Source organism: Canis aureus, chromosome 3 (assembly GCF_053574225.1).
Source record: "Canis aureus isolate CA01 chromosome 3, VMU_Caureus_v.1.0, whole genome shotgun sequence".
NCBI classification, from domain to species: Eukaryota; Metazoa; Chordata; class Mammalia; order Carnivora; family Canidae; genus Canis; species Canis aureus.
The window spans coordinates 64,252,159-64,269,975 of record NC_135613.1 but is presented as its reverse complement, the minus strand read 5'-3'; the positions used below and the strand labels follow the sequence as shown (position 1 = coordinate 64,269,975).

General features: G+C 37.3%; 1 protein-coding gene across 3 annotated transcripts in view; it reads left to right on the top strand.

Annotated features, from left to right (window-relative positions):
- Window positions 1-17,817, top strand: part of CWF19L2 (CWF19 like cell cycle control factor 2) — a 144,466-nt gene that overhangs the window by 2,456 nt on the left and 124,193 nt on the right. For all 3 annotated transcript variants that reach the window (XM_077893314.1, XM_077893313.1, XM_077893315.1), the window contains exons 3-5: window positions 569-691; window positions 15,443-15,553; window positions 16,273-16,392. In XM_077893314.1, coding sequence (XP_077749440.1) covers window positions 569-691; window positions 15,443-15,553; window positions 16,273-16,392 — 354 coding nt within the window. The remainder of the gene's footprint in view (window positions 1-568; window positions 692-15,442; window positions 15,554-16,272; window positions 16,393-17,817) is intronic.

The following is a 17,817-nucleotide window of genomic DNA, read 5'->3' as shown; positions in this document are numbered from 1 at the left end:
AACATTGGACAGATTTTGTTATTTCAGTTGACTGGTAGAAAGCTTAGCCAATTTCTGGCCTACTTATATCAGCTTATGGATCTAAAAAGTTACATCTTTTAAAGCTTAATGTCATTTATTTTGCTTGTATTCTTTTTTCCCTTTTAATACTTTTAATTTATACTATCTTGTTATATTTTATGTGGCCTAATAATCTTCTATAAGTTCTTTTGGGGCCATAGAAACATATACGTATATGTATGTATGTGTGTATGCTCACACACACAGTTTGAGTATAAGTGTTTTTACTTGATTATATCTGTCAGATGAATCTGTAAATAAGACTAAAAACTAAAACTCCCTTCATATTTTTCTGAAAAGATATCTCAGCCGTCTGATTTATTAGCAATGCATATAGTATAGAAGCATGTTAAAGTTTCTGAGAAGATTTTATTCTGTCATATTTATTGCTTAATTTCATGAAAATGTAGTTTTTGGAATACAGATTTCTTTTTCCTCAAAATACTTGTTTTCAAAGTAAGGTAAAACTAATTTCCTTTCTTAATCTCTTTAAAACGATTATTTATAGGAACACTCTGTGAAGAAAAAGAAGAAAAAAGACAAGCACTCAAAAAAAGTAAAGAAAGAGAAGAAAAAAAAGAGTAAGAAACAGAAGTATGAAAAAAGCAATGAGTCAACAGACAGTTCATCAGTAAGTATGTGTTAATGCTAACCAAAGCAGCTACTTGAGAAAATTGTATTTAAAGGAGTAATGTATAGGAACTTAAAATCTGTCAGAAGTTAAAAAATATTACTAGTGAGGGTATGAAAATGCCTGGGAGACATCTACTGGGAGATGTCCAGGAAATATGGATCTTAAGTTACAGCGAAAGGTAGGAGGATGGAGATACAATTTAGGAGTCATTGCTTGGTGAAGCCATTAAGATGGATAAATTGCCCAGGGAAACTGAAAAGAACGAGCACCACCACCACCAAGGAACCAGACAGGAGTAAAGGCCAGCAGGTAGAAGTAGGTGGAAAGGTGGAAGGAAGTACTATAAAAATAAGAGTCTTAAGACATTTGAGGGTCTGTTATTCTTGTTTATTTTTTTTAATAGAAATTAACATTTAAGTTTTTGAAATAGGACATGTTTATATATTTATCTCTGGGGTCAAAAGGAAGGACATGCTCTTTTGCTGAATCTCTGGCAAGTTCCAGGGGGAGAGGACTCACAAAGGAAGGGAAATTCACACTGATTTTTCTGGAAGAAAGAGGTCCATTGTTGGGGCACCCAGGGTTTTTTTTGGCCAAACGTCAGGGTGTGTTTTACTGCATGACGTTTGCATAAGAAAAAAATATTGAAAACTGTAAGGCAATCAATAAGCTAATTATTAACTGTACACTTAAGATAGGTGGACATATAATCTAAAATTTAAAAACTAGTTCCAAAATAGTACATAAAAATTTAACATGATGAGCTTTTAAACATGGTTTATATTTGTAGCTTCACATTGTTAAAAAGTGCTTCAAATGTACTGCTGGAAAGTTGTTCTTTATAAATGGCATGGGGGAAATGTCAGATATTAAACTGTATAAACTATTTTTATGGAATTAGAAAGCTAACGTGATATTCAAACTTGAATCAGTTTTCAATTTCCACTTACATTAAGTTGATACAATATTAATAATCTAAAAAACATATTTTCTAACCAACAAAAGTCCATTGAATTCAAGTTATGCATGTTGAGTGATGAAATCTCTGAGTAGCCCTGAATGGTGAGACCTGGAACCGATGCAAATGGTTGTTAATCAATTGACTAATCAGTTGATTAATTGACCAATCAATTGTTAATCAATTGACTCAGTCAGTTAAGGGCCAGCTCTTGATTTTGGCTCAGATCATTATCTCAGGATCATGAGACCAACCCCAAGTTGGGCTCCGCATGTAGCATGGGGCCTGCTCAAAATTCTCTCTCTCTCCCTCTGCCCTTCCCCATCCCTCTCTCTGTCTTTTTTTTTTCTCCTTCTCTCTCAAATATTTCTAAAGAGAAAGAAGTACAATGTGGTTAAAGAGCAATGAGCTAGCGATGTTGAGGAATCATTGGTCTCCTAGGTATGATCTTTAGAGGGTTGTATGTGCAGTTGAATCACCAGATTCTAGTCTGGCCCTCTCATAGTTCTAGAAACTGTGAGTTTTTGGCAGTATACCCTGAAATAAATGGCTCATGAAAGCTTATCTTATAGGAGAATGCAGTTTATTTATTCATAGTGAGAAATACATCTGTCTTGTCAGTAGCCAGCAATATTTTTGTAATGGTAGGAATACTTGAGTTATTTGGGAAAAAATTGTTAAATATAATTCAGGACAAAGTGAGATAGAAAATATTAAAGTAAAAAGAAGGTAGAGGCACTGTTTTCACAATTGTGGATTGAGTTGCTGATCCCATTGAGACTCTGAAAAAAGTAAGTTATCCTTTTTCCAAAAAGAAATTTATATACAAAGTTGTTTATTTCGGTGGGATTTATGAAACTCCCTGGAATTTAGACAGAGATCACAGGTTAAGAATCTCTGTCCCATGGGGACAGATCTCTTAGGTTGAGTAAATATTTATGTGATATGATTAAGGGTACTCACTTTCCCTTCTTATAGACACATTGTCTTGTTATTTTTCTTTGTTCTTTACCAGAAATACAGTTGGCCTTTGAACAACATGGGTTTAAACTTCATGCATCCAATTATAAACAGATTTTTTTAGATAAATATAGTATAATACTATAATGTATTTTCTCTTCCTAATGATTTTCTTAATATTTTTTCTCTAGCTTATTTTATTGTAAGAATACAGTGTATAATACACAAAGCATATAAAATACGTGTTAATCTATTATTTATGTTATCAGTAAATCTTCCAGTCAGCAGTAGGCTACTAGTAATGTTTTTCTGGGGAATTAAAAGTTAATATGTGAATTTTTGACTGTGTGGGGAGTCAACGCCCTTAATTGTTCATTGTTTAGTCGTTACCTGTGTATATATGTCTTTTTGTTGCAACATACGTTGTGTACATTTTTACATAGGTATTAAGTTGTGTAACTATATTTTAGAGTGTTGGAAGGAATGCTCAGTGTCTGTACCCACTGAAGTAGAATGAAGAATGAAAGAGAAGCTTGTACAGACAGTGAGGGGAAGGAAAGACGGATAGTTAGAGGAGTCTGGGTTATTGTGGGGTCTTCAGGGAAGGAGAGATAAATAATACTGAGGAGAATAAATTTGATTAGCAAGAACTCAGGAAAGGAGTAAACTTTGATCGAGAGTAGGAGCACCTCCTCGCCTGAGCTAGGAGTGCATTGTTAAAATGTGAACAAATACAGAAAAATGAGGAGGCGTATGGGGAAGAGGAGCAGATTATTGATGGTGTTTCTGCTTGTTTCTGTTTCCTCTGTGAAGTAGCAGGTAAAATCATCTGAGAAGATAATTTGGGAGCACAAGTAGGATGAAGGATGGAGGAGATAGTGTAGATTTGAAGCAGTGTCATTTAGGTAATACAAAAACAGCAGATGAATTTCTGAGTAGTGCTGAAGGTCCATGGGAGGTTAGAAAGCATATCTTGACTTTCTCAATGTTTCCTTATTTTTTCTATAACTTTTAAAATCAACTTTATAGAGATATAATTTATGTATAATGAAATGCTCCTATTTTAAGTATACTATTTGATGAATATATCTATTTAACCCTGTCAGTTAAGATTAGAACATTTCTTTTCCCCAAAAAGTTCCTCATGGCCCTTTGGAGTCAATCCTACTCTCCCTTTTCTTGCACCCTGGCATTGGGCAGCCATGGATCTGCCATAGCATACCGTAGATGAGTTTTCCCTGTTCTAGAATTTCATATAAATAGGTTCATGTAATACCTTTTTTGTCTCAACATTATGCTTTTGCAACTCATTCATGTTGCATGTATCCCTTCCTTTTTATTGTTGTATTTCATTGTATAAATATACCAGTTTGCTTATCTGTTTACATTTTGAAAGTCATTGGGATTATTTTAGTTTGGGGCCATTATGAATAACACTAGCTAGGAATGTTTGTGTACAGGTCTTTTTGTGAACACATTTTTATTGCTCTTGGGAAAATGCCACTAATTTCCAAAGTGGTTGGACCATTTTTTTTTTTTAAAGATTTTATTTATTTATTCATGAGAATACACAAAGAGGAGAGAGAGAGAGAGGGGCAGAGACACAGGCAGAGGGAGGAAGCAGGCTCCATGCAGGGAGTCCGACGTGGGACTCGATCCAGAGTCTCCAGGATCAGGCCCTGGGCTGAAGGTGGCGCTAAACCGCTGAGCCCCCCGGGCTGCCCGTGGTTGGACCATTTAATAATCCTACCAGCTGTGAATGAGAATTCTAGTTATTCCATATCCTTGATACTACTTGGTATTGTCGATCTTTGTACTTTTGAGCCATCCTACTGTGTGCATAGTAATATCTCTTGTGCGATATTTCCTTGAAGACCAATGAAGTAGGGAAGTTTTATAACTGGATTTTTTGTTTATCAGTGAGCCATTTTGAGTTAATTTTTGTTTATGATATATAGTAATTATCAAAGTTTATTTTTTCCATATGGATTTCCAGTTGTTTCCGTATCGTTTGTTGAAAAGGCTAATAACCTTTCTCTGTTGAACTGTTTGGGTTCCTTTGTAGAAAATCAAATAAGCAATTATTTTTGAGTTAATATCTAGACTTTCTGTTCTGCACATAGAGCTACACATCTCTCCTTGGCCAATAAACACACCATCTTAATTACTTAGCTTAAGGTTAAGCATTAGAATCAGGTACTGTAAATTGTGATTTTTTCTTTTTGAAAATTATTTTGGCTACTCTGGGTTCTTTGTATTTTAAAAATAAATTTTAGAATTAGCCTATTACTTTATTTTTTAAAAAAGATTTTATTTATTTAGTCATGATAGACATAGAGAGGGAGAGACAGGCAGAGGGAGAAGCAGGCTCCACGCAGGGAGCCTGACGTGGGACTCGATCCCGGGACTCCAGGATCGCGCCCTGGGCCAAAGGCAGGCGTGAAACCGCTGAGCCAACCAGGGATCCCCTAGCCTATTACTTTAAATAAAAGTATCTACTGATGCTTTGATTGGAATTGTTTTGCATCAGTAGATCAATTTTGGGAGAATTAATATAATATCTTAAGTTTGCCAGTCTTCCCACCCATTATGCATGTGGTAGATATATCTCTCCATCTATTTAACTTTTCTTTAATTTCTCTCAGTGTTCTCGAATTTTAGTGTAGAGGTCTTCTGTATCTTTTGTTCTATTTTATTTTCTTGAGTTACTACTGAAAGTGAAATCTTTAAAATGGCAGTTTCCATGTATTTGCAACTAGTATATATATTTACAGTGGTCTTTGTATACAGGTTTTTCCTGCTCTCTGAAAGTATGTTTTATGTCACTTTGCTTTTATGAAAGTTCAGTGTTAGTACCTGTTTTTGCTAACCAAAAGAAATCTGAAGACGATTTTCACTTTTATGAAATGGTAATTGCTTCTTTATTTTACGCCATTTTGGCTTGTACAAGGTTTCATAGGAATGCTTTATTTTTGGATAGTGGAGAAACCTGTATTTACCTTGTATCTTCTTACCTTGCTAAAAGCTTACAGCTTTTTTCCATTGGTTCTTTCTGGAGGGAGAGGGATAAGAAGAGAGAGAGAGAATCTTAAGCAGACTCCATACCCCACATGGAGCTTGATGCAGGGCTTGACTCACAACCCTGAGATCATCATGACCTGAACCAAAACCAAGAGTCAGGCGTTTAACTGACTGAGCCACCCAGGTGCCCTTTTTTGGTTGATTTCTTAGTACTTTTTTTATGTCGTGTAAATAAAGACACTCTTCCCCCCTTTGATTTCATTTGTTGTTGTTGTTGTTGTTTTATTTCACTAGTTAGGACTTCAGTATTGTGTTGAATACAAGTGGTAAGAGTAGGTATCCTTACTTTATTTCTTATCTTAGATGGAAAGCATTTATCTTTCATTTTTGAGCATGATATTACCTGTGGGTTTTTCATGTATGCCCTTTTCAGAGTAAGGAAATTGCCTTTAGTTTTTTTCTGAGAGTTGGAATCTTGAATGGACATTTAATTTTGTTAAGTGCTTTTTTTTTGTGCTTATTAATATGATCATCTGATTTTTCTCCTTTATTCAGTTAATATGGAGAATTACGTGTTTATTGTTGTTTATTATGGTGTGTAGTAAATATGGTGTGTTTTATATATAAATAAATAAATAAATGTAAAAAATTTTTATTTTTCTGGTTGTATTTGCCAACAAATTTGGGTTTTGGTATAAGGTTATTGTTGGCCTTGTATATGAGTTAAAATTATTTTCTCTTCTGTTTTCTAGAAGAGTTTATGCAAAATTGGTGAGTTTTTTCCTTAAATGTTTGCTAAAATTTACCAATGAAACTCTTTGGACCTGGAGTTTTTTTTTTATGGGGTGGTTTTTCATCACAAATTGAATCTCTTTTAAATGTATTAAATATTTTCTATTTATTCTTGAGTTAGTCTTGGTAAGTTAAGTTTGTAAGGAATTTTCTTTTTTTCATCTAATTGGTGAATTTTTTGTAATAAAGTTGTTTATGATATGTCCTTACTATCCTTTTAATGTCTGTAGAATCTGTGGTTGTGTCCCATCTTTCATTCCTGATTTTTGCAATTTCTATTTTTTCTTTGTTTTCTAGGTCAGTATAGTTTGAGGTATATCAATTTTATTAATTTTTTCAAAGAATTGCCTTTAGTTTTCATTGATTTTCTGTTTGTGTATTTTCTGTTTCATTGATTTCCACTGTCTTTTATTATTTCTTTCCTAATACTTATTTTTTTGTTTAATTTATTCTTCTCTTTCTAGCATCCTAAGGTAGATATTCATTCTAAATCTACCTTTTTTCTAATGAGTATTTAATTTATAAATCTTTTTCTTAGCATTGTTGAGTCTCTAATTTTGACATATTAGATTTTCACTGTCATGGTTTTCAAAATATTTTCTAATTGATTTTTTTTAACCTGTAGGTTATATACTTTTTTTTTTTTTTTTTTTAATTTTTATTTATTTATGATAGTCACAGAGAGAGAGAGAGAGGCAGAGACACAGGCAGAGGGAGAAGCAGGCTCCATGCACCGGGAGCCCGACGTGGGATTCGATCCCGGGTCTCCAGGATCGCGCCCTGGGCCAAAGGCAGGCGCCAAACCGCTGCGCCACCCAGGGATCCCGGTTATATACTTTTTAAAATTTCCAGATATATATGGATTTTACCAGTTTATCTTAATTTGTTTTTTAATTTTTATTTATTTATGATAGTCACACACAGAGAGAGAGAGAGAGGCAGAGACACAGGCAGAGGGAGGAGCAGGCTCCATGCACTAGGAGCCCGACGTGGGATTCGATCCTGGGTCTCCAGGATCATGCCCTAGGCCAAAGGCAGGCGCTAAACCGCTGTGCCACCCAGGGATCCCTCTTAATTTGTTTTTGACTCTGAATTTAATTCTGTTACTGTCATAAAACTTACTCTGTTAATTTTGGTTTAAAAAAATTGAGGGGGATCCCTGGGTGGCTCAGTGGTTTGGCGCCTGCCTTTGGTCCAGGACGTGATCCTGGAGTCCCGGGATTGAGTCCTGCATCAGGCTCCTGGCATGGAGCCTGCTTCTCCCTCCTCCTGTATCTCTGCCTCTCTTTCTCTCTATGTTTATCATAAATAAATAAATAAATCTTTAAAAAAAATAAAAAAATTACTGAGAGTTTCAGTTTGAGAAGGCAATGTAGGAAGACTCTGAACTCATCTGCATGGAACATACCAAATTATACCTATTGGTAGAACAATTCCTCTTGAAGAAGACCTGAGGGCTGGCTGAACAGCTGTTGAACAACCAAAGGTAGAACAGCAAGAGAATAGCAAGAGAGATGGAGACAGGATGGATTACTTTAAAAGAGTAATTGACATACACAGCCATAGATCCAGCCAGCCAGCAAAAGTCACCAACCACACATGGTCTTCATAGAGGACACCATACAGAAGACTCCTTCAGCTTAAGGAGAAGCAGCTGTTTTGCCTAACCTATAGAAACAAGCATGAACATAAGCAAAATGTGGACAGAGGAATATGCTCCAAAAGAAATAACAAGAAAAAGAAAACTCAGAAAAAGAACGAAATGAAACAGAGATAAGCAATATGGCCTTTTTTTTTTTTTTTTTTATAGTCACACAGAGAGAGAGAGAGAGGCAGAGACACAGGCAGAGGGAGAAGCAGGCTCCATGCACCGGGAGCCCGACGTGGGATTCGATCCCGGGTCTCCAGGATTGCGCCCTGGGCCAAAGGCAGGCACCAAACCGCTGCGCCACCCAGGGATCCCGCAATATGGCTTTTAAATAATTGAAAGTAATGATCATAAAGATACCCACCAGGTTGGAGAAAAGAATGGAAGAACTCAGGCCTTCAGTAAAGAGATAGAAATTCTTAAAAAGAATCAATAGGAGTTGAAGACTACAATAACTGAAGTAAAACGTGTATTAGAAGAAATCAACAATGTATTAAAGGATGCAGGAGAATGTATTAGTGATCTGGAAGATAGGGTAATGAAATGCACACAAACTGAAAATAATTTTAGAAAGGATAGATGAAGAGATCTATTGGACATCATCAAGGGAACAAGCATTTGCATTATAGAGGCCCCAGAAGAAGAAGAAAAAAGATGTAGGAAACTTATTTGAGGAAATAATAACTGAAAACTTCCTTAACCTAGGGAGGGAAATAGACATCCAAGTCCAAGAAGCACAAGAGTTCCAAACAAGATGAATCCATGGAGGTCCACACCATGGCATACAACAATGTCAAAAATGTCAAAAAAAGCAGCTGGAGAGAAATAAAAAGTCATTTACAAGAGAAAAAAACTTATGAGGCTATCAGCTGGTTTTTCAGCAGAAACTTTGCAGGCCAGAAGAGAGTGGCATGATATAGTCAAAATGCTGGAAAGACCCAAAACCTACAACCAAGAATATTTTACCTGACAAGGGTTTCATTCAGATTGGAAAGAGATTTCCCAGACAAAAGAAAGAGAAGCTTATCCTTACTAAACCAGCCTTCCAAGAAATGTTGAGGGAAAAGAAATGGCCATGGACATAGGAATAATATGAATAAAAAGATGTAAAACATGACAACATATACATAAAATGTGGACAAGGGAGTAAAAAGAGAAAAGCAGAAAAAGAAAAAAAATTTTTTTTTTTTTTTTTTTTTTTAGAATATGTTTGAACAAAAAGACCATCAAATTAAGATAGACTTTTGTTTACTTAGGATGTTATATATGAACCTTATGGTAACCATAAACCCAAAACCTATGATACACCCAAAATATAAAGAGAAAGAAAGTGAAACAAAACAGTATATTCATTGATCACAAAGAAAGAGAGCATGAGAAGAAAGGAACAAAGAACTGTAAACATAACGGAAAACAAATTTAAAAAATGGCAATAAGTTCATACTTATCAATAATTACTCCAAATATAAGTGGCTTAAATGCTGTAATCAAAAGTGGAGAGGATAAAAAAACAGGAGCCATCTCTATGATGCCTACAAGAAACTCACCTCGGACCTAAAGAAACTTACAGACTGAACATGAAGGGATGAAGAACATTCACCTTGCAAATTGAAGTGGAAAGAAAGCTGGAGTAGCAGTATTTACATAGACAGGATAGACATTAAAATAGACCATAACAAGAGACAAGGGCATTACATAGTGATAATCTAGGCATTCCACATTGGGTATTTACCCAGGGAAAATGCAAATACTAACTTGAAAAGATACATGCACCGCTGTGTTTATCACAGCATTATTAACAATAGCCAAAACATGGAAACAGCCCAAGTGTCCATCAGTAGATGAACGGATAAGGAAAATGTGGTGTGCAGACACACTATGGAATATTACACAGGCTTCAAAAATAATGAGATTGTGCCATTTGACACAACATGGATGGACCTAGAAGGTATTATACTGAGTAAAATAAGTCAGAGTGAGAAAGACAAATACCATACAATTCCACTCATGAATGGAATTAAAAAAAAAGAACAAATGAAAAGGAGAAACAGAAATATGTATATGGAGAACAAACTGATGGTTGCCAGAGGGAAGGGCTATGTGGCGGGGGTGGATACAATGGGTGAATGGAAGAGGGAGGTATAGGCCTCCAGTTACGGAATGAGTAGGTCACGGGAAGAAGAGCATAAGGAATACAGTCCGTGATATTATAACATCCGTGTAATGGGACAGATGGTAACTACATAGTGGTGAGCACAGCAAAATGTATGATCAAATCACTAAGTTGTATACCTGAAACTAATATAACACTGTGTGTCAACTATAATCAAATAAGAAAGAAAGAGGAAAAACCTCAAATGTGTAGGCTTTGTTAAGTTAGGAGGTACATTAAACTTGATGGTGTATGAGTTCTTCAAGGTAAGGTGGAAGATTGAAACTAAAATCAGAAGAATTGAGGTCATAGCATATCAGAGAGAGGTGAACAGTGATTTTGCTAAGGTAGTGAAGTGATTTTATAAGGTGAAAATGAGAAGCAAAATTAATAGAAAGGGAATGAAGGCAGGCAAGTTGCACAGATGGTCCAGGTATGGACCATTGGTACAGAATGGTCTGTGAATGAGTAATAAGAATACTAAATGTATCACTGATGCTTCTTTCATTCAGTGCCTGGTATTTAAAGCTTGCATGCTGGCTGCTAATTAAAGTTTCTGACTAGCACTATTGGAAGAGTAGAAAAAGAGGATTTAGTTAATTTAGTGCACCTTTATTGAATGTCAACTCTGTCAGACACTGATAGAGACACAGGGAATATAAAAATAGAGGTTTTTTTTTTTTTTCGGACCTTTGGGGAACTCATTTTGTAGTTAGATAAATAGATATATAACTTCAATATGTAATCTCATGATGCCAAGGCAGAACAATACATACTTGTTAAATACTGATTTAACAAGATAGTTAACTTTTCTCTCCTATAAGAGAATTTGGGTAGACAGTCTTGGACTAGTGTGAACTTCTGGGAGTAAGGCTTCTACTGTTTTGCTACTCTCTCATCTTTATAGCATTACCTCTTAGACTTGATACCAAGAAAGAGGATATATACCCTCTCTTTCATAATTTGACTTCCAGAAAGTCCCAGATAATACCTTTATTTCCATGTATTTGAACACTTGATCATAAGTCTTCACTTTCCAGCAAGGGAGGCACAGTATGTCTCCAAATAAAATAGGGTTCTCTTGGTAGGAAAGAAAAGGAGCTTTGTGACAGGGAGCCCTAAAAGAGGTCAAATGTACTCTTTATATTACTCCAGATATAATTAGGATGGATGTTGGAAAAAGAAAGGGGAGCAGGAAAGACTGGAGTCCAGGAAACTAATTTGGTTATTCCATTTGTCTATGTGAGAGATGATAAGATGTGATCTAGGATACTTCAAAGGAAGAGGCATGTATTAATTGGGGCTCTTGGTTGCAGGTAACAGAGGTTAAACTTAAATTGGGTTATTCAGAAAAAAGGGACAATTATTAGAGTACAAAAGTCTCCTAGGACATATAGCTGTAAAAGAACAGCTGGGCTTCAGGAATGGCTGGAATTATTGTGAATGCTTTTATGAGTCATCCTGCCATCTTCCATGTTTGTTTTTCTCTGAGTTCATTTTTTTTTCCTTGATAACAGATCAACTTTTGTTGAATTTTATTCCTCATGACAAAAATAGCTTCTGCCAGTGCATTTCCACTTCTCTTTAGTTTTAGAGCAGGTCCAGGTAGGCTTGATTTCAAATTCCTGATCTGTATTTCAGCTTGATCTGAACTGGGTAGATCCTGCCTATGAATTGGGTTCATACCTACCTATGAACCAGTCAGCTGTGGCCAGGGGTGAAAGTGGGCTCCCATGGTAGGCATGTGGTGTTCACTTTATGATGCTTTTGAGAAATATTTTGGAAATTAAAATAGGTTTAGATGGGAGGGGACAGTTGATCCTGAGATTGTGAGCTTGGATAAGTGAGTCGTTGGTGTTACCATGTAATTGAGTTCAGTAATAGAAGAGAAGGAACAGGTATTGTGGAAAAGATGATGGGTTAGTTTTTTGTTCTTATTGAGTTCAGCATGGCATCTAAATATAGTAGGTAGTTGGTTAAATCACTAAAACTTTGGGTAGACAAATTTGAAAGATACCAGCACAATTGGTGGTAACTCAAGGCATGAGAGTGGATTTAATGGCCAAAGGGGGACGTTTAGAGATTTAAAAATGTAGTGGACAGAGAATGGAACCCCAGACTAAATTGTTATTTAAGGGCTGAGCAAAGGAGGAAAAGTGCATGAGGGAAATGGAGAAGAAATGAAGAATGGGAGCAGAACTGAGAAAGGTCATGGAGGTCGAGAAAGTGAGTTATTCAGAATTGTATTCAGCAGAGGCCCAGGGGGATAAAGATGGAAACATTCTGCTGCATTGGGCAAAGTGGAAGCCAGTGATGACCTTTGAAGAAGTCTCAGTAGGTTAATGGGGACATTAGCTGTATGGTAGATTTTGAGGATTGGGTGAGAGTGAGTGGATGTGCAGGCAAAGGGTATAGACTGCTGTTTTAAGAATTTAACTTCGAGTAGAAGTTGGGAGATAAATTGCTACTAGAGGGAGACATAAGGACAATTAAGATTCCCCTTCTCCCTTCATTCACACACACCCAAAGGATGGGGAAGACATATTTCTAGGCCAGTAGAGAGCTTTGGTTGAAGTTACAAGAGAAGGAGACCATTGATGGTGCATGGTCCTAGAGGAACAGGAATGGTTGGGGCCAAAATATATGGAGGACCTGCCTTGAAGAGGAAGAGTTAACAGGAGGAAAGGATAGGCACAGACATAAATAATTTTGTTAGAAATTGGGTAGAAAGCTAAAGTGGCTTCATTTTTCTTGATAGAGGAGGAGAGATCCATTTCTTAACTGTATGGGGAATGGAGTTGGTAGAAAACTTGAGAGATGTTTAAGATCATAAGCCTCACCTCTCTGCCAAGATACTAAGCTAGGTCCTTGGGGATACAAAGTAGGCAAGAGCAGATGTGATTACTGTCCTCATAGAACTTACTGCCTAATGGGAGAGCAAGACATGAATCAGAGAATCACACAAGTAAATGTAAAACTGCTAAGTGCTTCAAAGGGGAGTAAGCCAAGGGAGTGGAAGAGAGAACCGGCCACGGACCAGTAAGAGGGATACTAGTTGTGGCTGAAAGTCTAGCTCAGCAGAAATTGTGAAGGTCATGATGGTTGGGTGTATGTGGGGGTTCACCTGAAGTTGTGAAGCTCGTGGTGGTTGGGTGTATGTGGGGTGGGGATGTGTGCAGCTGTTCTGGGGAAGCAGCTGATGGCCCTGATAAGTGACTTTCAGGTGATGGGTTAACGTCTCGTAGGACAGAGCAAACCTGTACTTTTAGAAGGCCTTCATGGGGCGCCTGGCCAGCTCAGTCAGGAGAGCTTGTGACTCTTGATCCCTGGTTTTAAGTTCAAGCCCCATGTTGGATGTAGAGATTGCTCAAAAATAACATCTTAAAAAAAAAAAAAAAAAAAAAAAAAAGAAGGCCTTTAACAGAATCCTGTGGAACAGTAACATGAACTTTTTTTTAGCTTGATCATAGTAAATTTGGCACTCCTCCAAGGAATGTGTGAATTTTTTAGTGGTAACACCAAGTGGTAGTAAACGGGTCTCTAAGTTGATTTTTCTTTAAAGGTTTTATTTAAATTCCAGTTAGCACATTGTGTTCTTTTAGTTTCAGGTGTACAGTACACTGATCAACACTTCCATATATCACTTTGTGGTTATCATGACAAGTGCAATCTTTTCTAAATTGATCTGACAATGTAAATATGAGTAGGCCAGAAATTATTTATAGTCATTATCTTAAAAATTATAACTATATATGTAAATAGCTAATTCTAACATTTCTATAAATCCAAATCAACACCTAAATGAATGAAGGAATGAATAAATTCTGCTCTCTGTTGAGAAACAGCTGGCACTTGAGATGCCAGAGCACAAATATGTTTATTCCATGTGGATTATACCTTTTACCAGACATATTTTTGTTCTATACTTAGGTAATTATCAAGAACTTTGTGGAATGAAGGAATATTGTTCTCATTCAGGAAATCCTCTTTCTCTTGGCCTCCATGTTTCTCTGCTTACACCTTAGCCAGCGTTGTGTACTGGGTTATTTCTAGGGAACTTTCCTACACTTAACATTGTACAGATAGATGTTAGAGCTGGGGGAATCTAGATTGCTATTCTGGTTCTCCTCCTTGGATACCATGTAACTTGGGCAAGTTACCTAATTTTGGAAAGCTTTTCTTATCTCTAAAACCAAACAGTATTTTATGTAGGGTTGTTTGAAGGAGTCAGCTTGAGAACATATGTGAAAAGACTTATTACAGTACTTAATATAGAAGTAGGTGATTGATGTGTTTCTGGGAAACAGAACCCAGAATCTGGCAAAATGCTGAGCACACCAAGGCTGTTGGCCAAATACTTTGTAGCTGATTTAATAATCTGGTATTTAAACACAGTAACCAAGTACTTAACCAGCTTGGCTGTTAACTGAGATCTCTGTGTTTTTAGACCCAGGGAAGTTTAAAAAGGGGGAAACTTAGAGGCAAAGTCATTTACTTGAATGTTGTTTCCCTTGTTCCAAATAAACAAAGATGTCAGTATTCCTGTCGGTGAGAACTGCAGCTCTGTGTTGTAGTGAGTGCTCTGCTGTCAGTCCTAATCTTTTGTTTTCTCCTTCCCTTGGCATGATGACAGTCGTGGTGTTTCATGGGCTTATCCCCAAAGAGTGGGTTTGTATGTTCTTTGTTCAGATTTTCAGTGTTACTTTTTATTTTCATTTATCGTTATTTTTTTAAAATTTTATTTATTTATTCATGAGAGACAGAGAAAGCGAGAGGCAGAGACATAGGCAGAGGGAGAAGCAGGCTCCATGCAGGAAGCCTGATGTGGGACTCGATCCCGGAACTCCAGGATCATGCCCTGAGCAAAAGGTAGACACTCAATCGCTGAGCCACCCAGGTCTCCCTCAATGTCACTTTAAAAAAATATATATATATTTTTTATTTATTCATGAGAGATAGAGAGAGGCAGAGGCATAGGCAGAGGGAGAAGCAGGCTCCATGCAGGGAGCCAGACGTGGAACTCAGTCCTGGGTCTCCAGGATCAGGCACTGGGCTGAAGGTGGCGCTAAATCGCTGTGCCACCTGGGCTGCCCTCAATGTCACTTTTTAGAGGGAACCTCTACTCTGAGAATTTTCTCCAGGAAACTGAGTTCACCATGAATTTTTACATTCAAGTATGCAAGTTTGAGAGTTTCACTTACTGCTAAATATTCTTAGAGCTCTGAAGATGAGTGGGTTGAGGCTGTCCCATCGCAGACTCCTGGCAGGGAAAAGGCCTGGAAAGTGAAAGATGAAAATTCAGAAAGAGAAGACAACCAAGTTATTCAGGTAAGTTACCTGATGGTAAAGAAAAAAGTGTGAACAGCTAAAATGGATGAATGTTGAAGTGACATATGGTTAAACTATTTCAGGAGAAAAATTAGACTTTGAAAATAGTATACTTTTACAAATAATTCTGGCAGTGATGCTGTTTGCTTAGTCTTTAGACTTCTGTTTTTCCTTTGTGAGAAAGTGAGGGCTTACATCTGTTCTGGCCCCACAGAGGGTTTCCTCCTCCTGGCTGTTGCTGGAAGAGCTGCGCTTTCCCTCCTGTGCTGGAAGCTCCATACTGCTCCTTGTGTCAGAGCTTTCTCCAGTGGGTAGAGTGCCATCAGTTGTTTTCCATAGCCATGTCGTGTCATAATTTCTGTTAGCAATATTTAGAGTTGAAGAGTTGACAGATGTGGGGCTGTGGTTCATTTGCCTGAGTGAGAATGTTTGCCAGAGGGCAGGAAGGTGGAAGGTGCTGCTGCGTGAAGGCCTGTACTGTGTCAGGCACTGGGACTGTGCACCTTAAATCGTTTTTCTGGCTTATTCCTGTAAACAACCTGGAAGGGTAGGAATTTTATTCCATTTTATAGGAGAGAGACTAAAAAGCTTGCTTCAGGTGTGGAAATGCAGGATTGATCCAGGCTTGTGTTCCTCCAGGATCCTTGCTGCTGTTACCAAGTGTTTGTTGTTTACTTCTAACCAATTTAGATTGAAATGGCTTTTTTTTTTTTTTACAGAGAGATGAGTGGATGACTGTTGATTTCATGTCTGTTAAAACTGTGTCCTTATCATCACTCAAAGCTGATAAGGAGACTATGAGGAAAATAGAGCAAGAGAAAACCCAAGCACTGGAACAGGTAAGAGCATTTAAAATGCTTTAACTTCCAATCACCCTTAAGCAATGAGACATTTATATAAATACAGTTTTACTTGTGAAATATTATTTTATCTTTTGCAGTATTTAATAACATTAGTGGGAATAACTATGGAATGTGGTATAAGTTTTTATAAAATGAATCTCCTGTGGGAAGTCACTCTAATGCTATACTAGATTAATAAATCTAGGGCATTTGTAGTTGAGTGAATATTGAGTTTGGTTCATAGCTTGGATTCATAAGGGTTTTGGGCTTGAACTGTGCTACTTGTGTGGTCTGAAAATCTTCAAGCTGAGAATTTAATTTAAAGTATTTTATTTATTTATTTTTTTTATTTTTATTTTTTTTAAATGTTTATTTATTTATGATAGTCACAGAGAGAGAAAGAGAGAGAGGCAGAGACACAGGCAGAGGGAGAAGCAGGCTCCATGCATCGGAAGCCCGATGTGGGATTCGATCCCAGGTCTCCAGGATCGCACCCTGGGCCAAAGGCAGGCGCCAAACCCCTGCGCCACCCAGGGATCCCTAATTTAAAGTATTTTAAAGTATTTAATGTTGGTAATGCTTTGAAGTGCTTGGCAGGAGTGAACGCCAGTGTTTTCCGGAGGACCACACTGTAACTTTAGGTGTTTCGGTTTCCCAGAAGAAAGCTTCTTATCTAGAATCAAAAAATACATGAAAACACAAGGGTAGTCCATGAATGAGAGTTAATCTGAAGTAAGGAACAATAGAATCAGATCCATAAAACCTTTATCTGTTGGGATATTTAAAAGCTTTATATAGTGACAGGTATAAAAAATGTGAATAAGAAATAAAAAGATTATTGTGAAGGCAGGTTTGAGAAAGAGCCAGTAAGAACTTGTAGAAATAAAAGATATTGCAGTTGGAATTAGAAACTCAGTAGATGAGTAGACAACAAATTGAATACAGCTGAAGAGAGAATTAGTGAACAAAAAGGTCATCTTTAAGAGTTGACCTTGAACGTGCCATAGAGGGAGAGAGACATGAAAAATGTGAGAGCGGTCTTAAGAGTCCTGTGAGTAGTAGTATTTTCTGTGTCCTCCACCTCCACTTAATTTTTATTCTGAAAACATAGGTGTGGTATGTTGTATTGGCAGCTGTTCACTGGCACACTGGCACACTGAAGGCCAGGGATATTCAGAGCATCCTGACTAAGCTCTGGAACGTGTTACTGTCTCTGAGACCTGATGGAGTCAGAGTCACTGTGTTCAGAGAGGGGAGGGAGAGTACATGTGGTGTCGGGGAAGGGGTGGCCAGGGGATCCTGGAGCTGTGTGATGTCTGGAAGTTGGTATTACCTGATGCCATGACAAACTTGCTTCTGAATTGTGCTCTGCTCTTGGTGGGCATTAATGTTTTGGCATGTTAGGATAACCCTGGCTTGTGG